The following is a 26821-nucleotide window of genomic DNA, read 5'->3' as shown; positions in this document are numbered from 1 at the left end:
AGTCAACTTTACATAATCCCACAGGGATTTGGGGGTCTGCTGAATACGGGCTGTGTGTGTGTGTGTGTGTGTGTGTGTGTGTGTGTGTGTGTGTGCCGCAAGTCAACTTTACACAAAGCTGATTTTCTGAAAAAGCATCTGCATGCTTTAACCAGGCTTCGGGAGCGGGGGTGCACGCAGCCCGCACCTCTCGGCCGGCGTCCGCCCGCCCCGAAGCGGGACCTGGACCGCAGACTCCGGCGCGCATCTCCGCGGGCTCGCGCTCAAGTTCAGAATCCGGGGCGATGCGCGGGCGATGCGCGGGCGGCTCCGGATTCCGGGGAGGAGTGGAAGCCGGGATGCGGGGGTGCGGGCCCCCCCGAAGGTGACCCCGGGGCGGCGCGCGCGCCCGAGCCCGCGTCCTTGGCGGGGATTGAGCGAGCGCAGGGGCGGGGCGGGCGGGGCCCGGGTTTCCAATCACAATAGCGGAAGCGCCGCGGCGGCCCGGCCCGGCCCGCCCCCTGCAGCGCCCCCGAGCCCCGCGCCAGACGCGCCTGACATTGTCTCCGGCCCCGCTGCTCCGCGCCGGTAGGTCTCGGCTCGGCTCCCGGGGTCCCCGGGCACGCGCGGGGGGCGGCCCCCCGGGGATCGGAGAGAGGGGGATGCGGGCCGGGGAAGGGCCTCCGCCCGCCGGGACCTTTGCTCCCGAGCATCCCTGCCGCGGCTCGGGCGCCTCGCGCGGGGTGGGCGGCCGCTGGAGGGGGCCCCCGGGCTCGGGGGCGCTGCGGGGTGCCGGGTCCGGGCGTTTGCCCCGCGCCCCGGCGCCGCGGGGCTCGCCTGCAGCCCGTGACTTTGCGGGGGGAAACTTGTTGCATTTGCAGCGGAGCCCGGGGCGGCGCGTCCTTGGCCGGCTGGAGGTGGCCGGGACACGTGCCTGAGGCCCCGGGCCCAGAGGAGGGAGCCGGGGGGATGCGCGGGCGGGTGCATCGGGGCCTGGGGCTGACCCCTGCCCGCTCGGGCCTAGCACCCCGCGGTCCCCGCCTTCCACCTCGGGGCTGGTTCTTTGCCGACCTTGTTTCCGTGATGCTCCGGGCGCTTTTGTTTGCTTTGCAGCTGCGGCTGGCGCGCGGGGAACGGAGGCCCGGCGCCTTCCCCCGGGGCCTTCTCCTGGGAGCTCTTGGGGTGCCCTGGGGCTCGCAGCGCTGCCCGGGAGCAGCGGGGCCCCGGGACGCAGCGATCCCCCCCACGGATCCCGGGGACGCGCACTGGCCCCGCACGGATCCCGGGGACGGAGCGACCCCCACACGGATCTGGGGGGCGCGCTGATTCCCGCTTGGATCCCGGGGGCGCACTGACCCCCGCACGGATTCCGGGGACGCGCACTGACCCCCGCATGGATCCCGGGGACGGAGCGACCTCCACACAGACCTGGGGAGCGCGCTGACTCCCGCATGGATCCCGGGGACGCACTAACCCGTGCACGGATCCGGAGGACGCACTGACCCCCGCACGTGTGTCCGGGGCGTAGCTACCCCGCGGGGGTCTTGGGAGGCGCACTGACCCCCCGCTTGGGTCCCGGCGCGTGACCTCTCCTGCGGGGGAGGGGCGCTGGCCGGGAGGAGGAAGTCGATTGCGACGCAGGACCTTTCCCTGGGGGTGGGGGTGGGGGTGGGGAGGCCGAGTGGTCTCTGCAGAGCGGATCTGCAGACACGTTTCCAGCAGCTTATGGAAGGTGTTTAAAGGACCGAGAATCCGAAGAATTTCCGCCCCCGCCGCATCCTTTCGCGGGGGGATGGGCACACCCAACGGTGCTCTTCTGCAGATAGGGGTCACTCCTGGGGACCAAATCGCAGTGTCCGGGATCGAACTGGTCGGCCGCGTGCTCTCCGCCCCCTCCACCTCCCAGGTCATTCTTTCCCCCCTCCCACACCCCCCCTCTTCATGGCGCGTCCGCAGATTTTACGAAAAGAACCTTGTAAGGAAAGTTGTCAGGAGGAGCAGGTCCGCTGGGGGTGGGGGTGGGGGCTCCGCCTTCTGGATTGTCCTTTGGAGAGGCTCAGAGTGAGTTGACAGGGACTACGTGGAGCTCCTCGGAGCCCGTGTTTCCCTAACAACACTTCCTTTTAGTGCTGCATTCTGGGACTCCTACACGTTTCAGGGCTCCTAAAGCAGCTAACACTGGAGGAAGGAAAGCTGCATTGCTGATGCTGGGGCCTTGATTGTTCCAGCAAGATGTGTGGATTTGGTTGTAAAGGCTTTTTGCAGAGGCAACTGCGTGATCTCATGCATTTTCCGTGTGTGTGTGTGTGTGTGTGTGTGTGTGTGTGTTGGGGCTGGTTGTTGGGACAACACCTGGCTCCGAGCTCAAGGACAGAACCCGGACCTCTGCGAAGCCTGTGTTGAACCGGCTTAGCCATCTCTGTAGCGCCATAGGAATTTTTCTTTAGCATCTGCAGAACACCACAAGTGCACCATGATCTCGACTTCATCCCTACAGATTGGGGGGCAAATAGGTGGTTTTGTGGGCATGTGTGAAAAGTAGTTGGGAGATTCAAATAGTTGCACGGTTGTCTCTACATTCAAGTGCTTGTTCCAACTCGGGAGCCTACTTTGAACATATACAATTACCAAACTAGGTTTGGTTACTTATGTCACTGTAGCTGAGCAAGGAAACAGTCTGTGGGGGGTGCTGGTGGGGTCAGTGGTCTCCTGGAATAGCCAATAACAGAGTGGGCTGCAATTTGAATAATAATTACGAAGGAAGAGCTTGTTTGTAATCTATCTATATGAAAGCAGGGCAGTCAATATAGTTTCATACCAAATTGCTGAGAGGTTGGTATATTTCAGCATATTTTGCCATAGAAGTTTTACAGTACTACATAGAATTTTTTCAGTTTTCAATTTTTTTTATTAAAATATTTTAATAAGTTGAGAAGAAACTGAGTCAAATGCTGCTCATGTGAGCCCCAAGAGTAAAAGCTATCAGGCATTGATTCACCTTTCTACAAAGGCCTATGGTGCAATTAAAGGATTCAGGATAATAGTCTGAAGATTGTGCAGATAAATATGCATCATTTTTTTTGGTCACTACTTATTAAGTAAATATTGTGTCTGTCCAATGACACTGTGGCTTGCTTTAAATGGGACTTTGAAAGAAAAACCAGTTAGACCTCATCTTCCAGGAATAATAATAAGCTTTAGGAGTAGAAATTATATTCATCACTGACAATCTATTCTTTAAAATTAACTTAAATATGGGTTAGTCCTGGGAACAGAACTTGTTACCCGTGTGTGAGGCCTTGGGTTCAATTCCCAGCAGTGAAAAGAAAAAAGTTTTACTGCGCCCTCTCTAACTCAGTTTACAGACTCATATAAATTCTGGGGTTAAGGGGAGACAGAAAAGAGGCTAATTTAAATGCTTTTATTATGGCTTGTAGTTAGAAGATATAAATCTTCAAAATAAACTTTTTTTTTGGTTTGTTTTTTCTTGGTCAACACCTGCCCAGTGGTGCTCAGGGGTCACTCCCGGCTCTGCCCTTGGGAATCTGTCCTGGCGTGCTAGGGGGACCCTATGGGATGTCGGGGATCAAACCCGGGTCGGCTGTGTGCAAGGCAATTGACTTACCAGCTGAACTATCTGTCTGGCCTCATAAAATTTGCTAAATGCTAACTTGGAATTATAGGATGAAAAGAAAATATCCTTTCCCCCTTTCCTTCCTTCCAATCCGGTCACATCCGGTGGTGTTCCCAGTTTATTCCCGGCTCTGTGTGTAGGGGTCACTTCTGGTGGGTCTTGAAGGAGCATAAATGGGTGCTCGGGGCTGAGCCTGGGTCTCCACATGCAAGGCAAAGCACCCACTGTACTACCCAGCCCGCGAGCCCAATTAGGATGGGGCCCATGGAAATACCGTCTGGGTGAAATTCTCCATCGAGCGGGTAGCATGGCTCCACATGACATCGCGTGCTCCAGCTCTGTATAATGTTTTGATTCTTTTCTTGCAGTGCACGATGGCAACCCTGAAGGAAAAGCTGATCGCTCCCGTTGCAAAGGAGGATGCTTCGATCCCGAACAATAAGATCACTGTCGTGGGCGTGGGGCAGGTGGGGATGGCGTGTGCCATCAGCATTCTGGGGAAGGTAAGTTTCCAGAACGCCTGCGGCGGCAGCCTGGCCCAGTCTCTTTCAGCGTGGAATGAGTGTTTGTTTTGTCTGGGGGCCATACCTGGCTGTGCTCAGGGCTCGTATCTGGCCCTGGACTCTGGGTTCCCTCCTGGCAGTACTGGGGTACCATGTGGGGTGCCTGAGATTAAGCCCAGGTTGGCTCTGTGCCAGGCAAGCACCTCACCTCATGTACTATCTCTCCAGCCCTCCAGAATGACTTTTTTTTTGGGGGGGGGGACGACATCCAGCGATGTTCAGGAGTTACTCCTGGCTCTGCACTCAGGAATGACTCCTGGCGGTGCTCAGGGGACCATATGGGATGCTGGGAATTGAACCCGGGTCGGCCACGTGCAAGGCAAACGCCCTACCTGCTGTGCTATCGCTCCAGCCTCCAGAATGATTTTATTGCCTATAAAGGTTCCCTAGGACACCTCACATTGAAATATGTGAATTTGAGTCAAGGTTCTCCCCTCCCGGGAGGGCTGCAAGAATTAACATCCTGGAGGAATTTGGCATTCGTTGAATATTCGTTGAATATTCTCCTACCTTACGCTGCCTAGATTTGAAATTCTCCAACTGCCCTCTCAATTGCAGTTCCTGCGCCAATCCAAGCTCACGTAAGTTCCTCATTAACCAGGCGCACTCACTCAGCTTTTCTTTGCAGCGTGCCTTGGATGTTTTGGTCCGGTCCTTCTCAGGTTCCGGAGAATGTGCCTTGATTTCTCTTGTGCAATGTTTCCTTGTACTCCGTTCAGGTTAAGTTACTGGGCGGGGTTATGACTGCACGATGTCATGCCCTCGCTGCCCGTGGCCATGCTGTTCCTTCAACTTGCCTCGCTGCTGGACGCGTCTGGTCCAACAGGGGACGGCGAGATTTCTCCACCGCTGAGGTCCCTTAGAATAAACCTGCCCAGTGGCCTTTTGAGGACACGGAAACAAAGAGCAGGACGTGTGCTTACATAAGCACGAGGTTTCACCTTGCACTCTCCGCGCTTTCATTCCTCCCGGCTGTATTTCCCGCATGTTGCTCCACAGACTGGCTGGGCGCCAGCATCCTCGGCAGCTCAGACCAGGGCAGCTTCCCCGAGTCGCTAAGGACTTCTGAGCAAAGAGCCCTTTCCTTAGTTACTTCCCGGAATCGACTCCCCGTTCTTTCTGGGGCTGCCCTAAAGCAGGCCGCCTTAGCTGGGGTGGAGAAGGGACCCCGAAAGGGTGCTTGGAGGCCTCGCTCGGGATGGGAGATGTGCGCTGAAAGTAGACTACAGACCGAAGATGATGGTCACATAGTATCTGGATTGCAAACCATAACACCCAAAAGGAGAGGGGGAGAGAGAGAGAGAGAGAGAGGGAGAGGGAGAGGTAGAGAGAGAGAGAGAGAGAGAGAGAGAGAGAGAGAGAGAGAGAGAGAGAGAGAGAGAGAGAGAGAGAGAGAGAGAGAGAGGGAGAGAGAGAGAGAGAGAGAGAGGGAGAGAGAGAGAGAGAGGGAGGGAGGGAGGGAGAGGAGACTGGGAACATTGGTGGCGGAGAATGGGCACTGGTGGAGGGGATGGGTATTTGACCATTATACGACTGAAATGTAATCAAGAAAGTGTGTAAGTCTGTAATTCTATGTCATGGTGTTTCATTAAAAAAAAAAAATACTAACTGAAGTAGGCTGCCTTCCCTGCAGAAGGCCGCTGGCATTACTGAGGCTCACTGGACCTTTGTGTCATAGCCTGAGGGCCGCTAAGCCGCTGAGGCAAGGACTGTTTGCACAGTTTAAATTTGAACAGACTCTGTGTCTTCATTGAAAAAAGATGATAATATATATTATATATACACAATGATTATAATATATATTATAATATAATATAATTATGGGCTGGAGCGATAGCACAGCAGGGTAGGGCATTTGCCTTGCACGCGGCTGACCCGGGTTTGATTCCTCCGCCCCTCTCGGAGAGCCCGGCAAGCTACCGAGACTATCCCGTCCTCATGGCAGAGCCTGGCAAGCTCCCCGTGGCATATTCGATATGCCAAAAACAGTCACAACAAGTCTCACAATGGAGATGTTACTGGTGCCCGCTCGAGCAAATCGATGAACAACGGGACGACAGTGACAGTGCTACAATATATACACACACTATATATATATATTATATAACATACGTATGTTATGCTATACATACACATGTATTTTTTGGTTGGGGGTGTCTTGGCTTTTGGGCCACACCCGGTGATGCTCACAGGTTATTGCTGGCATTGTGCTCCGGGGTCACACCTCGCTGTGTTTGGGGTACTCTGCCTTCCAAGACCAGGTACCCTTCCCCCAGCCCATTGAGCTAACTCCAGTCCTACTGAGAGAATCTTACTGAAGAAATCGACTGAAATATGTAGCATGCTCAGTGAAAGTTTGATTCCTTTGCTTTTTTTATTTGGCTGGTTTTAACTTAGTAGGTGCTTGTCATTCAGGAGAGCTGTCTGCTAGGTTTCAGGGAATTTAAAGAATCTCCAAGTGGGGCTTGCTATACAGGCAGGTAAGGAGAAAACCTTCAGGCTCACTTTTTTTTTTCTCCCCTTTTGGGTCACACCCAGCGTTGCACAGGGGTTACTCCTGGCTCTGCACTCAGGAATTACTCTTGGTGGTGCTCGAGGGACCATAAAGGCTGCTGGGAATCGAACCCGGGTCAGCCGCATGCAAGGCAAACACCCTACCCGCCGAGCTATCGCTCCAGCCCCTCAGGCTCACATATGTTGGAAAGCAGGGACTGTGTGGCATGTGTGAAGTGTCTCTCCCCAACACCTTCATTCGCCACGGCCTCTGGAACTGGAACTGGTGCGGTCGCAGAGGCTTTGGGAGGCTGGTGGCCAAGTCAGAGTTACACCGCCACCAGTGAGGGAGCTGGATGCCGAACCAGGGTCCGAGCTCATTGTAGCGGGTCTCGGGGGTGCTAAGGATGAACCCAAGGCCTGCTGTAAACTATGTGCTTGGCGCAGAGGCTCCGACCCCGGCCCCTGGAACCCCGAGCTCTTAACTGTAGTGATCCTCTAGTTTCTTTTCACTCTGTGCAAGTATCTAAGTAGTTAAGAATAGAAGATATTCATGAAACACTAGCTAGAGATTTTTCTTGCCTTTGGCTAATCTCAAAATTAGGACTTTTCCGGAAGTTGTAGGGGTGATAACCATAATTCTAAAAGGAACCGGCCTAAGGGTGGTTTTAAGCCTAAATTGAGAACCTCCTGGTAAATAATTCAACTGAGACCGTATCTGCAGTTACAGAATACTTTGGTTCCACTCAAGAGCTGGCGAGAGCAGCATGCTAACCCGGGAAGACGCTTGCCCCGGGCCGGCCGTGAAGAAATGATTGTGTTGTTTAAAGACCCTCAGCGCGAGTGTTTTAGTCCCGTGACGGGTGAGGGGGGGGCCAGAGAGAGCTCAGCACAGGTGCAGGTGGGGTGGGTGCCGCCCTGGACATGCCCACCGTAGTTCACCCTCGGCTCACGCTGGGTCCTCAGGAACTGCCTGGCGTGACCCCCGAGCACAGCAGACGTGGCCCCAAACCCAGAGCAAACCTACAAGAAATTAATTGATCAAGAGCTTCGGGCTGGTTCCTAAGGGGTAGGAGGGGCCAGGGGTCCACAGGACGGAGAACAGGACAGGACGGCCTTTTGGGACTGCTCTCCCCCCTCTGCCTCCCCTCCTCTCCCCGGGTGCCCCTCCCGGTCGCTGTATAGCGCTTCTATCCTCCGACTCAGTTACCAAACACAACCTCGGAGCCACTGAGCAGTGACAGATGTCACCGCTGGGGCGGGACCACTTGTGCTTGTGGCCCCAGAAAGTGGGTGACGCCGGGGCGAGGTGTGGGGGAGTGGGTGGCACACCTGCACCCTCGGGTGAGGCTGACCCCGTGCCCATCAGCACCACAGACGTCCTCTGCTCCCTGCCCTCTGCCCTCCCGGCATGCGTTTATTTTACCCCCGGGGGCAGTGTTGGCACCCGGCCTGGGCTCTGGCTTAGGGTGGGCTCCCGCGTGCAGTGCTCCGGCCCCTCGAGCCTGCCCCGTGGCCCTTGCACAGCAGAGAGCGCTTTTCTAGAAGCCACAGCCCCCTTCCAGAGAGCCGGACCCGGGTCACAGAGAGCCCAGGGCTGAAGGTGCAGACTCGGTCCCTGCCTGTAGGGGGCGCCACTCGCCGAGCGCTTCCGCCCGCCTTTTGCCAAACCCAGGTTCATATATCCCTGCCCGGTCCCGTGCTTGACCGCCCTGCAGCCTGGATTGCTCTGCCCTGGGGCCCCGCACCCACCTCCTGCGTCTCCAACACTCCCAAGCCGAAATCGCCCCTTCCCTTCGTTTCGTCTCTATCCAGCCCAAGGTTTTTGAGCGTGCTCGTGACCCAGTGCTCCCGGATTTGGGACCAGCGTTCCTCAGATTGTCATGATGCCGTTTCCTTCCCCCTGGCTCCTGGCGCCCAGCGTGACCCTCCCCGCTAAGGAAACGGTCCCAGGCCCTGCGTTTTAGCTGCCCAGCGCCTTCTCTTATCAGGGCTGGGCAGCGCTGCCCCGCAGGTTTATCAGAACCCCGAGCCTCTGCACCCGGCGTCTGTCCTTGCAGAGTCTGTCCTGCTCTGCAGACGCGGCAGAAGCCACAATGCAAGGAGCAGCGGCCTGACAGACTGCAGAGCCTTTTTTTTTTAAATATTTTTTATTTTTGTGGTGCCTTTTTGAGCTGGCTTCCATGTGGTATTTGTACAAAAATAAATAGATTCAACCCCCGAAACAGACCCGAGCTGCTCTCGCTCTGCTGTTCTCCCGATGCTGGCGGCGAAACCCTGGGCCCGGCTTTGGCGCGGCTGTCTCGGAGGTGGGCAGGAAGAGCCATTGGTTTCTAAAAAGCACAATTGTTGCCTAAACAAATAATGGTTGTTCTTTTTCTTTTTTTTTCCACGAGCGATTAAGAGGAAGTTCTTTTCCCTCCCACAGAATTTCAATGCAGATGAAACGTTGGGGGTAGAAAATAATGCAGCCGTGCGAACCCGGAAGGCTGGGTGACAGTTGTTTCTCGGTGCCAAGGAATGAGGGGCTGAGTGTGGTTATTTCTGGTTACCCACCTGGAGCTTGAGATTTACCAGATCCTTGTGATTGTTTGTTGAGCAAGTTTTCCGCTATCATGCTGACTTCCGAAATGACCTTGTCCATAATATTACCTTGCTGCTGCAAGTCACTCGATCTATTTATAGCTGAAAAGAAAAATATATATCTATGGCAAATTCAATATGTGGCTTGCGGAGGAAAGTTTATTCCAGTCAAGCAGCGCCAGTGCCTTTGCCTCCACTCTTGGTGCGGCTTCGGCAGCTAAATTCAGCACTCGGTTTTTTGTTCGCTTTTTTTAAAAATTTTATTGGTTAGGGGCTGGAGCAATAGCACAGCGGGTAGGGCGTTTGCCTTGCACGCAGCCGACCCGGGTTCGATTCCCAGCATCCCATATGGTCCCCTGAGCACCGCCAGGGGTAATTCCTGAGTACATGAGCCAGGAGTAACCCCTGTGCATCGCCAGGTGTGACCCAAAAAGCAAAAAAAAAAAAAAAAAAAAAAAAAAAAAAAATTTTATTGGTTAATATATATATATATTTTTTGCTTTTTTTTTTTTTTTTTTGCTTTTTGGGTCACACCCAGCGATGCTCAGGGGTTACTCCTGGCTCTGCACTCAGGAATTACTCCTGGCGGTGCTTGGGGGACCATATGGGATGCCGGGGATCGAACCCGGGTCGGCCGCGTGCAAGGCAAACGCCCTCCCCGCTGTGCTATCGCTCCGGCCCCTATTTTTGCTTTTTGAGTCACACCTGGCAATGCACAGGGGTTCCTCCTGGCTCTGTGCTCAGGAATTACTCCTGGCAGTGCTCGAGGGACCCTATGGGATGCTGGGAATCGAACCCAGGTCTGCTGCATGCAAGGCAAACGCCCTCTCCATTGTGCTGTTGCTCCAGCCCCTTGTTTTTTGTTTTTGTTTTTTTTTGAGTGCTGGATCTCTTCCTTCCGTGCCAGCTGAGTGTGCCTGGCACAGTCAGTGCCCTCCACCTGCTGGGACAAAAGAGAAGATCCGCGAGCCTGTGACATCCTTTTCTGCTCAGCCCCAAATTGTTTGGCTGTGTCGGCTGAAGCACGCATGTGATGTTACTAAAAGAAGAGCCGCCTTCCCAGGACTCGGTTCCTGGACAGAAGGTCACGGCTATTATTAACACAGATTACATCAGGCTGGGAGGATCGCTCACGGGGCGGCCGGCCCTTGTCCATGGGAGGCCTGGGTTCAGTCCCCGGCACCGCGTGCCTCTCCAGGACATCTCTGGGGTGACCCAAAGGACAAACTTAAGAGCCCAACAAAAGAGACAGAATGGAATTGAATTCATGGAGGGCAGGCGCGACTCAAATGAGTGCAGTGATGATGTCGGGGGCTGCTGAGGAGCAAAACTCTTTGAGAATTGTTGCGACTTGTGAAGATAAAGTGGATGAAAATAGGGGGCTGGAGCAGTAGCGGGTAGGGTGCTTGCCTTGTCGGCGGTCGATCCGGGTTTGATCCCCGGCACCCCATGTGCTCCCCTGCGCACTGCCAGGATTAATTCCTGAGTACAGAGCCAGGAGTCAACCCTATCACTGGACCCAAGAGGGAGGGAGGGAGGGAGGGGGGGAGGGAGGGAGGGAGGGAGGGAGGGAGGGAGGAAGGAAGGAAGGAAGGAAGGAAGGAGGGAGGGAGGGAGGGAGGGAGGGAGGGAAGGAAGGAAGAAAGGAAGGGAAAGAAGGGAGGAAAGAAGGAAGGAAGAGAGGAAGGGAAGGAAGAGAGGAAGGGAGGGAAGAAGGAAGAAAGGAAGGAAGGAAGGAAGGAAGGAAGGAAGGAAGGAAGGAAGGAAGGAAGGAAGGAAGGAAGGAAGGAAGGAAGGAAATGGTCATATTTGGTGTTCGTGGAATGAGAAAATAGTCATTATCTACACCCCATCTCACAGAAAGAGTCATTTAGTCATTTCAGAAGTTCAAGGGAGAGTTTACTCGGAAGCTAGACTCTGAGACCCTCTGCAAGCTGCCAGCTGCTGCAGCTCTAGAAAGTAGGTCACAGCCTCACCTCTGCATCTCCCTCTGCTGGCCAGATCCCTCCCGACTTCTCCAGGTCCACTATGGGCCTTTCAGGTTCCCCCCTCGCCCTTGAAAGCACTTCCTGGACATCGGCTACCTGACCTTTCCTGCATCAACCCCCTTTTGCTTTTTTTTTCTTCTTTTTTTCTTTTTGGGTTACACCCAGCAATTCATGGGGGTTACTCCTGGCTCTGCACTCAGGAATTACTCCTGACGGTGCTTGGGGGACCATAGGGGATGCTCGGAATCGAACCCGGGTTGGCCGCCTGCAAGGCTAATGCTTTACCCGCTGTGCTATCGCTCCAGCCCCCCCTTTTGCATTTTTAACTGTGCTCCAGTATCGACTCACCATGAACAACTTTGGCGAAATGTCCTAACAACAGCAAAGGCAGGGACCCAAGGACTCCGCTTTGCCGGAGTTGCCAGTCTCGGATTTCCGTGAGCTTGCAGCCTGCAAACCGGAAAGGCGGTGGGGATGTGTGTTCAGATCCACCCGGGCCCCTTCTCTTTAGAAAGAATCAGAGCTTTCTTCCGCCCACTAGTCACATAGGAAACTCACAGACGTGTAAAATATTTGGCTTAGAACACCTGTGTTCTGGAACGTCTGTTGACTAGATAAAGGCCGTTTCTTTATCGGTACGGACTTTGGGGTGGGAGGAGGCCGTTGGGAGTGGGAATAAGCACATCGGGGCTGGGTGAGTTTGAATTCTTCGTGTATGGAGAGCGTAGGAGCATGGGAACCCCCAGCCCATCCTAGTCCCCTCTTGTTGCACCACCATGAAGGATGCCAGCCTGACGGATCCACGATGCCAAGGGGCTACAGTGGCGGCCGGCCGGCAGGGCGCTTGCCTTGCACGCGGGTTCAGGTCCCTGCACCTCATCTGGCCTCCGAGTCGTGCCAGGAGGGACTGTTGAGCCTCGAGCCAGAGTAAACTAAAAAACAATTGAAGATTCAACCAGGGTTTCAGGCTCCACCGGGGGTGGGCACACCCCGCAGCGCGTGGGGGCGCTCGGGAGAACAGGCAGTGCTGGCGTCAGGGCCGCGGCCTTACGTACCAACTATGCGCTCCCACTCCTGGCACGCGCAGCCCCCGAGTCTGTTCTCACATGCCCCGTGCTCCCACTCAGACCCCGGGTGATTGGACTGCAGTCTGCACTGCAGACGCTCTGGTGGGGGGCGGGGGGTGACCTGCCCGGGGTGGTCTGGGTTGGGCTGAGGGTCCCCACACCGCCACCCGCAGTGAAGGAGGAAACCTCTGAGACCTGCAAGGGGGGGGGGGGAGGGAGGGAGGGGGACAGGGAGGTGGCATCAGACGTCTCTGTCATCTACATTTTTCAGATCCTTTGTTCTAGTTTCGCGGGGGTTCCCTGGCTCTGTGCTGAGGGGTGCTGGGGTTAAGTCCAGCGTGGCCTTGCCTATGGGGCTGTCTCTCGGACAGACTGATTTTGGGGGATGGAGGGGTGGGATTGGGGGTGTACCTGGCGGTGCTCCAGGGTCCCTTCCTGGCTCTGCAATCAAGAAGGACACCAGGCGGGGCTCGGGGGCCTTCTGTGGGGCTGGGTTCAAAGCCGGATAGGCCGCAGGCAGGACAGCACCTCACCTGCCGCGTTCTCTCCTGCCTCAGTCTACCTGTTTGTTCTCAGGGGAATTGGCATCATGCTATTTAAAACTTAGTTGAGGACTAGAACGTGACACTCTGAACCATCATCCTCTGCACAGTGACATCCACTGTATCACTGTCACCCCGTTGTTCATCGGTTTACTCGAGTGGGCGCCAGGAAGGTCTCCATTCGTCCGAGCTCTGAGATTTTAGCAGCCTCTCCTTACTCGTCTTTCTCAACGATTGGAGGCTCTTTCAGGGTCCGGAGAATGAGACCTGTTATTGCTACTGCTTTTGGCTTATCGAATACGCCACGGGGAGCTTGCCAGGCTCTGCCATGCGGGCACAGTGACATTAATACTATGAGTATCAAATATGGTCATTATACAGATTATTGAACAGTATGAAATGACACTAAGTTTTATTTGGGGGGCCACATCTGGTCGTGCTTAAGTCTTACCCCTTGACTCTGTGCTCAGGGATCACTCCTGGTGGGGCTATAGGGACTGTATAAGGTGTCTGGGATCCAACCCGGGTTAACGGCATGCAAGGCCAGCACCCTCCCCACGTGCTATTACTCCAGCCGCAATGTTCAGTGTTTTTTTTTTTTTCTTTTTGGTTTACACCCAGCGATGCTGCTCAGGGGTTACTCCTGGTTCATGCTCTCAGGAATTACTCCTGGTGGTGCTCGGGATACCATATGGGATGCTGGAATCACCTGGGTCTCCCATGTGTGAGGCAAACGCCCTACCCGCTGTGCTATCACTCCAGCCCCACGTTCAGGGTTTTGACTAGGTGCATTTCACTGTGGAATTGTTTTAAAGGACCACATCTAATTCCACGGTAAAATCCTTGCGGGTGTTCAACTTCGGGCCTGAGGGGCGGGAAGGCTGTCCACGGCCGTGGGCCTTAACTCCCGTGTTCTTGCACCCGCAGTCTCTGGCAGATGAGCTCGCCCTGGTGGATGTCCTGGAGGATAAACTCAAAGGGGAAATGATGGATCTGCAGCACGGGAGCCTGTTTCTTCAGACCCCTAAGATCGTGGCCGACAAAGGTACCTCATGCCCGATGGGCCGAGAGGGGGGAAATGGGCGTGTCCACCCTGAGAGGAAGTTCCCCTCCATCCCGGTGAATCCTGTGTGGGCTGTTCCTCAGGCCAAGTCTTTGAACATAGACACTCCTGTGAGCTGTTCAAGCTCTCCCCCACATGCCTTTCACACATTTTGTGTAGAACATTGGAGAAAATTTCACATATCCGAAACAAGGAATGAGGAGTTGTTTTTTTTTTTATTCTTGCTTTTTGGGTCACACCTGGCGATGCTCAGGGGTTGGGTTACTCCTGGCTCTGCACTCAGGAATCACTCCTGGCCGTGCTCGGGGGACCCTATGGGATGCCGGGGGTCGAACCCGGGTCAGCAACATGCAAGGCAACTGCCCTCCCCGCTGTACTATCGCTTGGCCCGGAATGAGAAGGTGTTTGTGCCTTCTAAAATGAGCGCCTTCAGGAAGCTAAATGAATCTGTATCCTAACTGACTGGCGCTGTGGGTGGCACATTTATGGGGCAATCCGATACAGAAATGGGGGTCTCTGCGCTAAGTCCTCCCAGTGCCACACTAGCCCCAGCCTCAGTTCATTGGGTTCTTGACTTTCGGGGCACTGAAATGCACGTGGTTCGTCTTCCCGGCCACCTAGGGAGGAAGAGCCCGTGAGCCCGGTTCAAGGCAGCTGAGCTAGTCCTGGGGACTGTCAGAAGTGTAAGTCGGGGGGGTTGAACGCAGGGAGTTGACCGCAGCTGTGAGCCCTGGCTATTGGCAAGGACACACTTCCTGGGGGCAAAAAGGAAACGCTCTCCCAGGAAACCCCTTGAGAGTGAGTAATTAACCTTAAAATACTGAGTTGGAAACGAATGTCTGTTTTTCAATTATTTTTATCCAGTTATTCTTGATGATCCGTTACATTCAGTATTCCTACCCCAGTCCCACCACCATTGCAGTAATTCCTACCACTATTATTTCCCATTTTAATCATGGAAATGATTAAAATTTAATCATTAAGCCCGCCCCAATAAGCAGGTCCTAAATAATTCATCTTATTTTTCTTGTTATGAATCATTCGCTAAAAATAATCGAAAAAGTTTCCCTTAGAAGAAAGCGTGTGAAGATTGTTGTGTCTCACCCTGGAGCCGGAAAGTCCTTGTAGAAGAGATGACTAACATGGTTTTTTTTTTCTTTTTTTTTTTTCTTTTCTTTTCACACCTGGCAATGCACAGAGGTTACTCCTGGCTCTGCACTCAGGAATCACCCCTGGTGGTGCTCAGAGGACCATATGGGATGCTGGGAATCGAACCCGGGTTGGCCGTGTGCAAGGCAAACGCCCTCCCCTCTGTGCTATTGCTCCAGCCCCGATTACTAACATGTTGTTACAAGTGAAGCCTCACGTGTAAATATTTTCTCGACCGAGACTGATTGTGTCATACTTCACAGTGCGGTGTGCTACTTCTGGCATATCAAACCTGACCGCCAGTCCTAAGAGTGTCCCCCCCCCCTTTCAGACTACTCTGTGACGGCCAACTCTAAGATCGTGGTGGTCACAGCTGGCGTCCGCCAGCAGGAGGGAGAGAGCCGGCTCAACCTGGTGCAGAGGAATGTCAACGTCTTCAAGTTCATCATCCCTCAGATCGTCAAGTACAGCCCGAACTGCATCATCATCGTCGTCTCCAACCCAGGTACCAGCCCACTGCTTCCATCCAGGTCTTGTCAGCTCAGTGTTCAGGGGGTCTGGTTTTATTGATTTATGTCTGGTGGGTTTTGTTTGCGGGCCACACCCGATGGTGTTCCAGGCCTGCTCTGGGCTCAGCACTCCAGGATCGCTTCTGGAGGGACTCGAGGATTATTCGGGGAAACAGGAATTGAACCTGGGTCAGCCGCATGCAAGGCGAGCACCTCTATACTGTCTCTCCCGCTGCGTTCTTTCGCTTTTTGAACCTAAGGTGCTCTGCTCGTGTGTGCACTAGGAGATACTAGTCCTGCCTTCGGCCGTTTGTTTGCAAATGTTTGCAAGCTAAATGGCACTGTCCCAGGCCAAAGTGCTTGAAAATGTGAGAAGAGTTTTTATATAAAGAGATGTCATCTGTGTTTTCATCTGGGTTTGTTTTACCCAGTCTAAAAGCTTTTTAAATGTTGCTTAAAGATTACTGGGGATATCTTACTAAGCATTTAAATGTGGTTTCAGGTTTTCAGAAACATCTAGCAAATGTTTTTTTTTTTTTTTTTTTTGCTTTTTGGGTCACACCCAGAGATGCTCAGGGGTCACCTCTGGCTCTGCACTCAGGAATCACCCCTGGCTGTGCTCAGGGGACCATATGGGATGCTGGGAATCGAACCTGAGTTGGCCACGTGCAAGGCAAACGCCCTACCCGCTGTGCTATCACTCCAGCCCCTCTAGCAAGTGTTTTTAAGAAATGTTTAAACCTTTTTTCCCCAAACAAATATGTTCTAGAGGGGCTGGAGCAATAGCATATCGGGTAGGGTATTTGTCTTGCACGTGGCCGACCCAGGTTCGATTCCCAGCATCCCATATGGTCCCTTGAGCACCGCCAGGAGTGATTCCTGAGCGCAAAGCCTGTGCATTGTCGGGTGTGACCCAAAAATTAAAAAGAAAAAAGAAAAGAATAATAAGAGTTGAGAAGCAGCAAGGACAGAGATTATTTTACTATTATTTATATTATTTTGCCATCCTGGATTGGACTAAATAGTTCAGATTTACATCTAAAAAGTATCTCGGGGGCTGGAGCAATAGCACAGCGGGTAGGGCGTTTACCTTGCACGTGGCCAACCCGGGTTCGATTCCCAGCATCCTATATGGTCCCCTGAGCACCGCCAGGAGTGATTCCTGAGTGCATGAGCCAGGAGTAAACCCTGTGCATCGCCGTGTGTGACCCCCAACAGCAAAAAGTAAATAAATAAAAAGGCTGGTGATAAATCAAGGCTGGTCTTATAAAAAGTATCTCGTCTAGTGACAAGTAGGGAAGGCTCGACACGGTCAGTCTCTGAAGTGACCACCTCTTCCTGCACCCGGGGCCGACGCTAATTACAGGCAGTACCGGCTGTCCAACCTCCAAGCAGGGCTTCCAAGTCTGTTTTGCTGGTTTTTGGGGTCCACAGCTGATGGTGCTCAGGACTTACTCCTAGCTCAGCACTCAGGGGTCACTCCCGGCAGGGCTTAGGGGACCATGTGTGGTTGCCAGGGTTCGAGCCTGGGTCTGCCACGTGTGAGGCAGGTGCCCTTCCTGCTGTACTATCTCTCCAGATCTGTGCTTCGAAGTCCTAACTCCAGGGAGTTGCTCCTGTTAAATCCATGTTGCCAGAAGCTGATCATGCCCCCTCTAAAATGAATTTTAACTGTTAGCATACTAGGGTACTAGACAGATGCTATGTGCCCAGAAAAGCGTAGAGTAGCTCATCTTGGCAATCAGTAATGACTTTTGCTTTATGATGATGGTCCTTCCCAGTCAGGAGTGTTTGGAAAGGAAAAGAACTTAAGTGGTGATCTGATTCCATTTTTTTCCCTCTCCATATACACAAAGGTAACTGCAAGTAACATGTTCAAATATTACATAAATCGATAAAAATTGATTTAGATAAAGCAAGAGGAAATAAGATAATAAAAAAATTGGGGGGTTGGGGGCCAGAGCAATAGCACGATAGCACAGCAGGTAGGGCATTTGCCTTGCACGCGGCCGACCTGGGTTCGATCCCCGGCATCCCATATGGTTCCCCAAGCACTGCCAGGAGCAATTCCTTAGTGCAAAACCAGGAGTAACCCCTGAGCATCGCTGGGTGTGACCCAAAAAGCAAAAAAAAAAAAAAAAAATTGGGGGCCTACGAGATAGTATAGTCTCAGCACAACAAATGTGGCTCTCGCCTTGCACACAGCTGACCTGGATTTGATCCCTGGCAGCGTATAAGGCCCACGAGCACTGCCAGGAGTGATCCCTGAGCACAGAGCCAGGAGTAAGCCTTGACCACTGCCAGGTGTGTGCCTAAAACCAAAAAAGAAAAGGAAAAAAATATTGGAAGTGGGGGATTTAGACCACACCTCTCTGGGGGACACTGTGGTGGACACTGTGTGGTCCAGGGTTGGTGCTTGCAAGGTAAGCCTTCAGCCCAGCACTATCTCTTTGGTCTAAGGGGAAATTTTAATACATTAAGAGCTTGTAAAAAAAAAAAAAAGGTCTGAATATTTTTTTCCTGGGGACAAGAAAGAGAAAGTACAGGAGGTAAGATGCTTGCCTTTCTGGTATCCGTTCCAGATTCGAGTCCCTTCCACCATGTGTGGTCCCCAGCACAATCAAAAGTTACACCTGAGCACAGAACCAGGAGTACTCTGAGCACTGTCAGTGTGACCCACCTTCTCTCTCCATATTTTTTTTCTTGTCTCATCTCACTTATTTTATTTTATTTTTGCTTTTTGGGTCACACCCGGCACTGCACAGGGGTTACTCTTGGCTCTGCACTCAGGAATTACTCCTGATGGTGCTCAAGGGACCATATGGGATGCTGGGAATTGAACCCAGGTTGACTGCGTGCAAGACAAATGCCCTCCCCTCTGTGCTATCGCTCCAGCCCCTCATCTCACTTACTTTTAAAATCAGTTTTTATTGACTTACCTCACTGGTATATAATATTGTAAAATTTCAAGAGCATAGACTCTCATGATCAGTAAGACTCCCCCCACCATCTTTCCAGCCCCCCACCCCTTGCCTTTTGTCAGCTACCATGTTGTGTAGAATCCAACCTATTGGTGTGTTTTGCTGGCTTATTTGCTTTGGTCACTGTTTTCCACTAAAACGCTTTTGCGCAGAGAAAAGAACTAGAACAAAATCAAGAGGGGAGCCCCACTAACTAGGAGAAGATAATCTGCACACCCTGCATCCAGCAAGCAGTTCATTTCCAAACTATGTAAAGAAGTCACACAACTCGACTCAAAAGCGAAAGATCCTGTCTCTCCTCACTATGAAAAGTTAACATACTAACACCGCGCTGAACCCGTTTCCTCAGGGAACGGAAAAAGTGAAGGGGGACGAAACTCCAGGGAGACCCAGTTGCCAAAAGGCTGGGGACCGTTTGCGATGTTCTTACTTGTGCCACTCTGCCCCTTGCAGTGGACATCCTCACATACGTGACCTGGAAGCTGAGTGGACTGCCCAAGCACCGCGTGATCGGGAGCGGCTGCAACCTGGACTCGGCTCGATTTCGCTACCTTATGGCCGAGAAGCTTGGCATCCACCCCAGCAGCTGCCACGGGTGGATTCTGGGAGAACACGGCGACTCGAGCGGTGAGGAGAAACACGACCACTTAGCCCCGTACTTCATGGGATTCCTTTCACCCCTGTGAATTTTTGTTTCTTTAAAAATTTCACTTGGATACATTATCACATGTTTTACAGTACAGATAAGTGATGGGGAGACACTTGGTAGATTTACTAGGTGAATGCCTCATGCCTCATCATTTGTGGGAGCTAAGTTTAATGGTTAATGATTCTTTTTTATTTTTTTCTGGCTTTGGGGTAACACCTGGTGATGCTCAGGGGTTACTCCTGGCTCTGCACTCAGGAATTACTCCTGGTGGTGCTCAGGAGACCCTATGGGATGCTGGGAATCGAACCTGGGTCGGCTGCGTGCAAGGCAAACGCCCTATCTGCTGTGCTATAGCTCCAGCCCCAATTAATGATTCTTTAAAAAAATCTTTTGATTGTTTGTTTTGGTATCATACCTGGCGATGCTCAGGGATGACTCAATGCTCAGGGATGACTCGTGGACGATCTCAGGGTATCGCCTGGGGTGTCAAGAATCCAAGCTGGGCCTGCTGTGTGCAAGGCAAATACCTACTCACGGGACTACCATTCCAGTCCCCGACTAATGATTCTTGGCAAAATAAACTTTTGCTATGATAGTGCTAAATGCAATATTCAAATTATATCATTTTTCTACATTTCCTAGTTGTACTCAGCTCTGGGAGAGAACATTTTCTTGCCCTTAGAGAAATTTGGTCATGTGTGTATATCAACACAGAAGCAGATTTTTCATTTCTTTCTATAAATGTTTTCTCACATTCACTGATCCACAACATTGGTCCAGATTTGACAAGTCACACTCTCCCAGCTGGTTTTTGGTGCCGTTTTCCCCCATGCCTTATCACTTCTGGAACCCTTTCTTGCATTCTTGAACAAACAGACACAGGAAGGGCACCAGGCTCTGCCTGAGTGTTTCTCCATGAGCCCTTTTCCTCTCAGGCTCACGGTGTCGAGAAACCGAGATGTGGGCACAGCTGTGCTCGCGGTCTCTGTTGGTCTTGGCTCCGGCCCTTGCAGCGGACACAGCGATTACACCTCTCAGCTTACAGGGAGGAATGGACTGATTAACCCAAACCTTGAAATAACTAAGTCTAGTTTCCAAGGATAGCACAGCGGGTAGGGCGTTTGCCTTGCACGTGGCCGACCTGGGTTCGATTCTTCCGTGTCTCTCTGAGAGCCTGACAAGCTGCCGAGAGTGTCCCGCCCACACGGCAGAGCCTGGTTAGCTACCCATAGAGTATTCGATATGCCAAAAACAGTAACAACAAGTCTCACGATGGAGACGTTACTGGTGCCCCTTCGAGCAAATCGATGAGCAACGGGCCGACAGTGCACAAAAATCTGAACCGAGAGGAAAGGATTCTGCAAACCACAGCCAGGAATGCGCCAACCCTTTCTCCTTTGACAGTGGCCGTGTGGAGTGGAGTCAACGTGGCAGGTGTGTCGCTCCAGGAACTGAACCCAGACATGGGCACAGACCACGACAGTGAAAATTGGAAGGAAGTGCATAAGATGGTGGTGGAAAGGTAAGCGCGAGAGAGGGCTGGCCAAAGGGAGAGAGAGAGGATGGGGAAACTGCCTGCCATCGAGGCAGGGGAGGGCTGGGATGGGGGGGGGGGGGGAATGGGGACATTGGTGGTGGAGAATGTGCTGGAGGGATGGGGTGGGTGTTCGATCATGATACGACTGAAGCTGAAGCATGAAAGCTTTGCAACTGTATCTCATGGTGGTTCAATTAAAAAGAAAGAAAGAAAAGTTTCTCTAAACCTGGAAAAAGGAAAAAAACAGAGAAAAGGGCCTGCTGTTCGGGGATTTGTTTCATCTTTGCAAAACCGTCAGGGGCTTCCTTGGCACCCTGCTGAGGTCCTCTCTGGACGGTGAGTGTGCGGCCGTTACCTTCCCAAACAGGCCGGCTTGTGCCCGTCACACCGTCTGTGCCAGCCTGTCCCCTTACGGAAAGCAAGTATTTTGTTTCTAAAAAAATTCTTTGAGAGAGGCTCTCGGTGACAGGCGCGGAAGTAGCACCTGAGAAGGCCTTTGCGATAGCCTCCTTGACCAGGAAGGCTGGCCACTGGCTGCTGGACACAGGGCAGGGCCTCAGGTGCTGGCCCTGTGCAGACCAACCTGGGTTCAACCCGCAGCCGCCTGTGTCCTGAGCACAGAGCTAGGAGTACTCCTGAGTGCCGCTGGGTAGGGCCTCCTCCAACACCCCTGAAATAATAATAAACAAGGTTGGCTATATGGAAAAATAATACTTTTTTTAGTTAAGGATATTCTAAGTCCCTCTTTCCCTTCTTTTTTCTTTTCTTGGTTACTAATCAATCTTTCTTTTCATAATACTCAGTTTATTGAATAATACTCGGTTTATAGTCATAAACTTAGTCATCATTGTGGATCAGAGCACACTAGGCATATTCTGGGGTTGGGGGTGGGTGGGACAAGATAGTGGATTCAAATCTCAGCACCAACACTCTAGTCTTGAAGCATTTATTTTTTTTTTTTTTTGCTTTTGCTTTTTGGGTCACACCTGGCGATGCTCAGGGATTACTCCTGGCTTTGCACTCAGGAATTACTCCTGGTGGTGTTCGGGGGACCATATGGGATGCTAGGTATCGAACCCAGGTTGGCCACGTGCAAGGCAAATGCCCTACCTGCTGTGCTATCGCTCCAGGCCTGAAGCATTTAATCTTTAAATTGATTTTCATTTTCTGTACTGAAAAGTTACAGGATTACTATGCATTGTGCAAAAGTATACATCCTGCATGCAGGCCACTCATAAGCAAATAATGTTAGCTGTTATTTGCAGAGGATTGTAGTAAGATTAACTCTTGTCTTGGGTATGGAATCCTTTTTATTTAAATTTTTACTATATGATTTCACTGACATGTGGAAGTTAAAGATCAAAGCAAATGAACAATGAGCTGGGGACAGATAAGTCACTGGAGCAGAGTTGGTTACGAGGTCACTTGGTGACGGAGACTATAGTTTTGGGTGGTGATCATTATGTAATGCTATATAGAAATCCGATATGCCAGTTTGGACAGTCATGATATTTCAAGGGCTATCATGATGATCCTCCAAATGATTCATCTAGTAATAAAAGCCTTAGTGAATTTCATACATGACCTAGTAAGTTCACCTACAGTTTGAGGAGAATTCCCCAGTAATTAATAGGTCACTAGACAGAATTGAAACTCTGAGTTTAGGACTAGGGAGTGATTCCGTGAGAGCATTTGCCTTGTATGTGGGAGGCAGATGTTATCCCTGGCACTGCAACAAATAAAAAAATACGTATTTGGGGTTTGGTTTTGGACCACACCCTTTTGTGCTCAGGGCTTCCTCCTGGCTCTGCACTCAGGAATCACCTGGCAGAGTTTTGGGACCACATGGGATGCCGGGATCAAATCCAGGAATGCAGCAGGTTAGGCAAAATGCCTTATCTGCTGTACTATCACTCCTGTCCCCCCCCCAAAAAAAATGCATTTTTCAAATGTTCAAAATTTTTTTAGTTTTTGGGTCACACCCAGCGATGGTCAAGGGTCACTCCTGGCTGTGCATTCAGGAATTATTGCAGGTGATAAGTCAGGGGACAGTATAGGATGCTGGGGGTCAGGGGTCAGGAATCAAACCCAGGTCAGGTGTGTGCATACAAACATGTTACTCACTGCACTATTCCAGCCCTAAAAATTACATTTGTACATTTTTTAAGTGAGAAATGAATAAAGTGATGTTTAAGGATTTTTCCCCCCCTGGAACTTGACCCATATTTGGAGAAGTTAAAAAAAAATTGAAAGGGTGTTTAGTATCTTTTTTTTTTCTTTTTGGGTCACACCTGGTGATGCACAGGGGTTACTGCTGGCTCTTCACTCAGGAATTTTTACTGGCGGTGCTCAGGGGACCATATGGGATGCTGGGATTCGAACCCGGGTCAGCCGAGTGCAAGGCAAACGCCCTAACCGCTGTGCTATAGCTCCAGCCCCAAGGGTGTTTAGTGTCTTAATGAACACAGTTCTTTCACTTCATGAATGAGAAAACAAGGGCTCACTTAGGTCACATGACTATCCAGGAACTTCCAGTCACTGAGAGTGGCTTAAAGTCCAGTTTTCTAAGAGTCTAGCTCTCCTACCTCTCAGCTATTAGGGACTTTGTGGGTGTTTCTTTCTCAGAATATTACCAGCAAAAATATAGTCATTATTTTGTTCCTAAGTCAATAAGTAGCCTAAGAATTTTAGGTGAGAGTGGTAAGTATAACCTCAGAGTCAAGCTATGTTTTGTCCTTTCAATGTGAACAATGTATTCTACAATTTTAGTCATCGTACCTATAGGTAGTCCACATCACTTAGTAACAGGAATCAACCATTGTTAGTCTCATAGAGGACACCGAGACAAGAGTTGCCAGGTGCTCAGAGAAGATTAGTAAGAGAGCAGGAGACAGTCCTAAAGAGTCTGATTTCAGTGTCGTCTCTCGTGGTCTTTTTCTTAGTGCCTATGAGGTCATCAAGCTGAAAGGATATACCAACTGGGCCATTGGACTGAGTGTGGCTGATCTCATTGAAACCATGTTCAAAAATCTCTCCAGGATTCACCCCGTATCAACAATGGTGAAGGTAAGGCAGACCGCTTGACATTGAATTGATTTCTAGTTTTTCTATCCTATTAATCAATTCTTTGAGAAGGAAAATTAAAGCCTTATTTCACCGTTATTTGTGTTTTTTTTTTCTTTTTGGGTCACACCTGGCGATGCACAGGGGTTACTCCTGGCTCTGCACTCAGGAATTACTCCTGGCGGTGCTCAGGGGACCATATGAGATGCTGGGAATCGAACCTGGGTTGGCCGCATGCAAGGCAAACACCCTACCCGCTGTGCTATTGCTCCAGCCCCATGGTTATTTGTGTTTTATGGAAACTTTTCTTTCTTCGCGACAGACAGCTAAGGACACAAAGCTTGTCGGGGTCAAGACATTCCATCAGTTTTTAGAATTCTCCTTTGTAGAATATAGCGAATTAAATATCAACTGCATTTTATTCAACACCCTCAAGACAAGTTGTCATTCGAATAAATAGAATATTTATATTTTAAGGTCTTGTAGAATGCCTTCGATATAGATAACACATTAGCTTAGCAAATGTAGTTTAATTCAAAACCAGGGAACAGTTGTATAAAATTGATTGTCACTAGGGCTGGAGAGAGAGAGAGAGAGAGAGGCAGGATATTTGCCTGGCATGCAGACCGTCCGGGCTTGATGCTGGCACCCCATGGTGTCCCTGGGCCCCAGCCAGGAGTAAGCTCTGAGAACTGTCAGATGTGGCCCCAAAGAGAAAATAAATTGATTTATCTTTGTGTTTCTTTGGTAGCAAGAATCAAACCCAGTTCCGGAAATCTGTTAAGCATGTGTTCTCCCACTGAGTTACACATTCAGCCTGATTGTGGTTATTTTAAAAGAAACCAGTGTCTATTTTCTTAGGAACCAAGTCTGGTTTTCTACAAGTCAGTGTCAGGAAGGGAAAAGCAAGAGGTGCATGCAATAGATTAATTAGAACACAAGTATGAAAGAGCTAGCATTTGGGGATAAACATAATATCAGCTTTCTTAATAGCAAAGATTTTTAAAACGTGGCAAAAATATATCATTATTGAGTCTTGGAGTATACATAGTTTTTTTATTTTCATTGGTCCATGCATAAAAATACTGAAAACCAGAATCTTAAAGAATATATTATAGGAACTTGTTTATAAAATAAGTAATCTAGTTAATTACAGAGTAACACTGACCCTGTAACTAACACAAAGTGATAAAATGTTTTGAGAAATACACAATTTTTTTTCAGTAATTTTTTTGGATGTTACAGGAATTGCACCATTGAATGGCTTTCAAATATTATTTCAAATATTAGGATAGAGAAGGGATCACTGACAATGATAGTTGGAAATGATATGATCTCTCTGGACAAGAATTGAGTGCTTAACATAGGTAAAGGGATATACATGATAACTTTTCAGTTCCTTTATTGCAAACCATAGCGCCCATAAGTGTGTGTCGGGAGAGAGAGAAGGAGAGGGAGAGAAAAGAAGAAGAAAAAGAAAAGTGTCTGCCATAGATGCAGGCTGGGGGCTGGTAGGAGGGAAACTGGGGACATTGGTGGTGGGAATTGTATGTACACTGGTGAAGGGATGAGTATTGGAACATTGCACGACTGAAACCTAATTATGAACAACTTTGTAAGTGTGTATCTTACGGTGATTCAATTAAAAACAAAGTAAGACCATATTATTTTAGCACTAAATATCAGCCACTATCAAACTTTCCTCTTCCATTAAGGAATTTTAAGGACTTTGGGATTATATGTGACAACAGCTCATTAGGAACCACATTTATGTATGACTTATTTTGACCATATATTTTATTCAAGAATCTGAGCCGAAGAGGTATTGTCTCAGCAAATTCAAGAGTGTATTTTATTTTATTTTATTTTTTATTTTATTTTATTTTATTTTTTTGCTTTTTGGGTCACACCCGGCAATGCACAGGGGTCATTCCTGGCTCATGCACTCAGGAATTATCCCTGCTGGTGATCAGGGGACCATATGGGATGCTGGGATTCGAACCCGGGTTGGCCGCGTACAAGGCAAACGCCCTACCCGCTGTGCTATCACTCCAGCCCCTCAAGAGTGTATTTTAAATTTTACACTGTGCCTTGCACATGTGAGACCATGGGTTCAATCAGGACGAAACAACAGCACAAACCCTTCTTCTACGTTTCTAGTTTAATGACATTGTATATTTGACGGGCTGTGTGAAATCATCTACAGCAGAGCACACGTCTAGGGTAATAGGTTCCTCGTAAACGAAGAAAATTAGAGAACGGGTTTGTGCTTCTCAGGTTACTGACGCCCTTTCTGTTCAGAGGCTGCCTCACAGACTCCATCTCGGCTTTTCTCGTCTGGCAGGGCATGTACGGCATTGAGAACGAGGTCTTCCTCAGCCTTCCCTGTATCCTGAATGCTCGCGGCCTGACCAGTGTTATCAACCAGAAGCTGAAGGATGACGAGGTCGCGCAGCTCAAGAAGAGCGCCGATACCCTGTGGAACATCCAGAAGGACCTCAAAGACCTGTGACTGCGGGCTGCCAGGCTGTAGGGATGTGCAGGCGACGCCGTGACGGACTCGGCGCCCTTAGTTTCCATCCGTGTACACGCATCTCAGTCAGCTTTTATCTTCCTAAACATGTGAAAAGGGGGCACCCCAAAGTCAAAGCCCTCACTGGCTTAGTGCTTGCAGTATGAGCCTTTGAACAAATAATAAATTAATGACTGTAGTGTACTTTGTGGCTCCTGAGATTCATTGCGTGACTTCTGAAACATTTCAGATCGGGGAAGCTAGAGTGATAGGACAGTGGGTAGGATGTTTGCCTTGCATGTGGCTGACCTGGGTCCAATCCCCTGTCCCTCACATGGTTCCCCAAGCACTGTCACCAGGAGTGATTCCTGAGAGCAGAGCCAGGAGTTAGCCCTGAGCATAGCTGGGTGTGGGCCACCCCCATGCCCCCCAAAAAAAGAAAGAAAAAATATTTCAGATTTTCCAAAAGCTCCAGTACATCAAAAATTCCCTACATTTTGTCAATATTT

At 50.6% G+C, this 26821-nt stretch overlaps 1 protein-coding gene across 1 annotated transcript; it reads left to right on the top strand.

Moving 5' to 3' along the window:
* The first annotated feature begins 323 nt into the window (after nucleotides 1-323).
* LDHB (lactate dehydrogenase B) lies at nucleotides 324-26516 on the top strand. The gene is made up of 8 exons (XM_055118481.1): nucleotides 324-567; nucleotides 3982-4116; nucleotides 13777-13894; nucleotides 15393-15566; nucleotides 19005-19178; nucleotides 20605-20722; nucleotides 23680-23803; nucleotides 26145-26516. The coding sequence occupies exons 2-8, from the start codon at nucleotides 3988-3990 to the stop codon at nucleotides 26310-26312; spliced, it is 1005 nt and encodes a 334-aa protein (XP_054974456.1). The 5' UTR covers nucleotides 324-567; nucleotides 3982-3987; the 3' UTR covers nucleotides 26313-26516.
* Nucleotides 26517-26821: the final 305 nt, after the last annotated feature.

The sequence above is a fragment of the Sorex araneus genome, chromosome 10, assembly GCF_027595985.1.
Source record: "Sorex araneus isolate mSorAra2 chromosome 10, mSorAra2.pri, whole genome shotgun sequence".
In the NCBI taxonomy this organism is placed as follows: domain Eukaryota; kingdom Metazoa; phylum Chordata; class Mammalia; order Eulipotyphla; family Soricidae; genus Sorex; species Sorex araneus.
The sequence above is the reverse complement of the archived record's forward strand: the minus strand, read 5'-3'. Positions and strand labels throughout refer to the sequence as shown.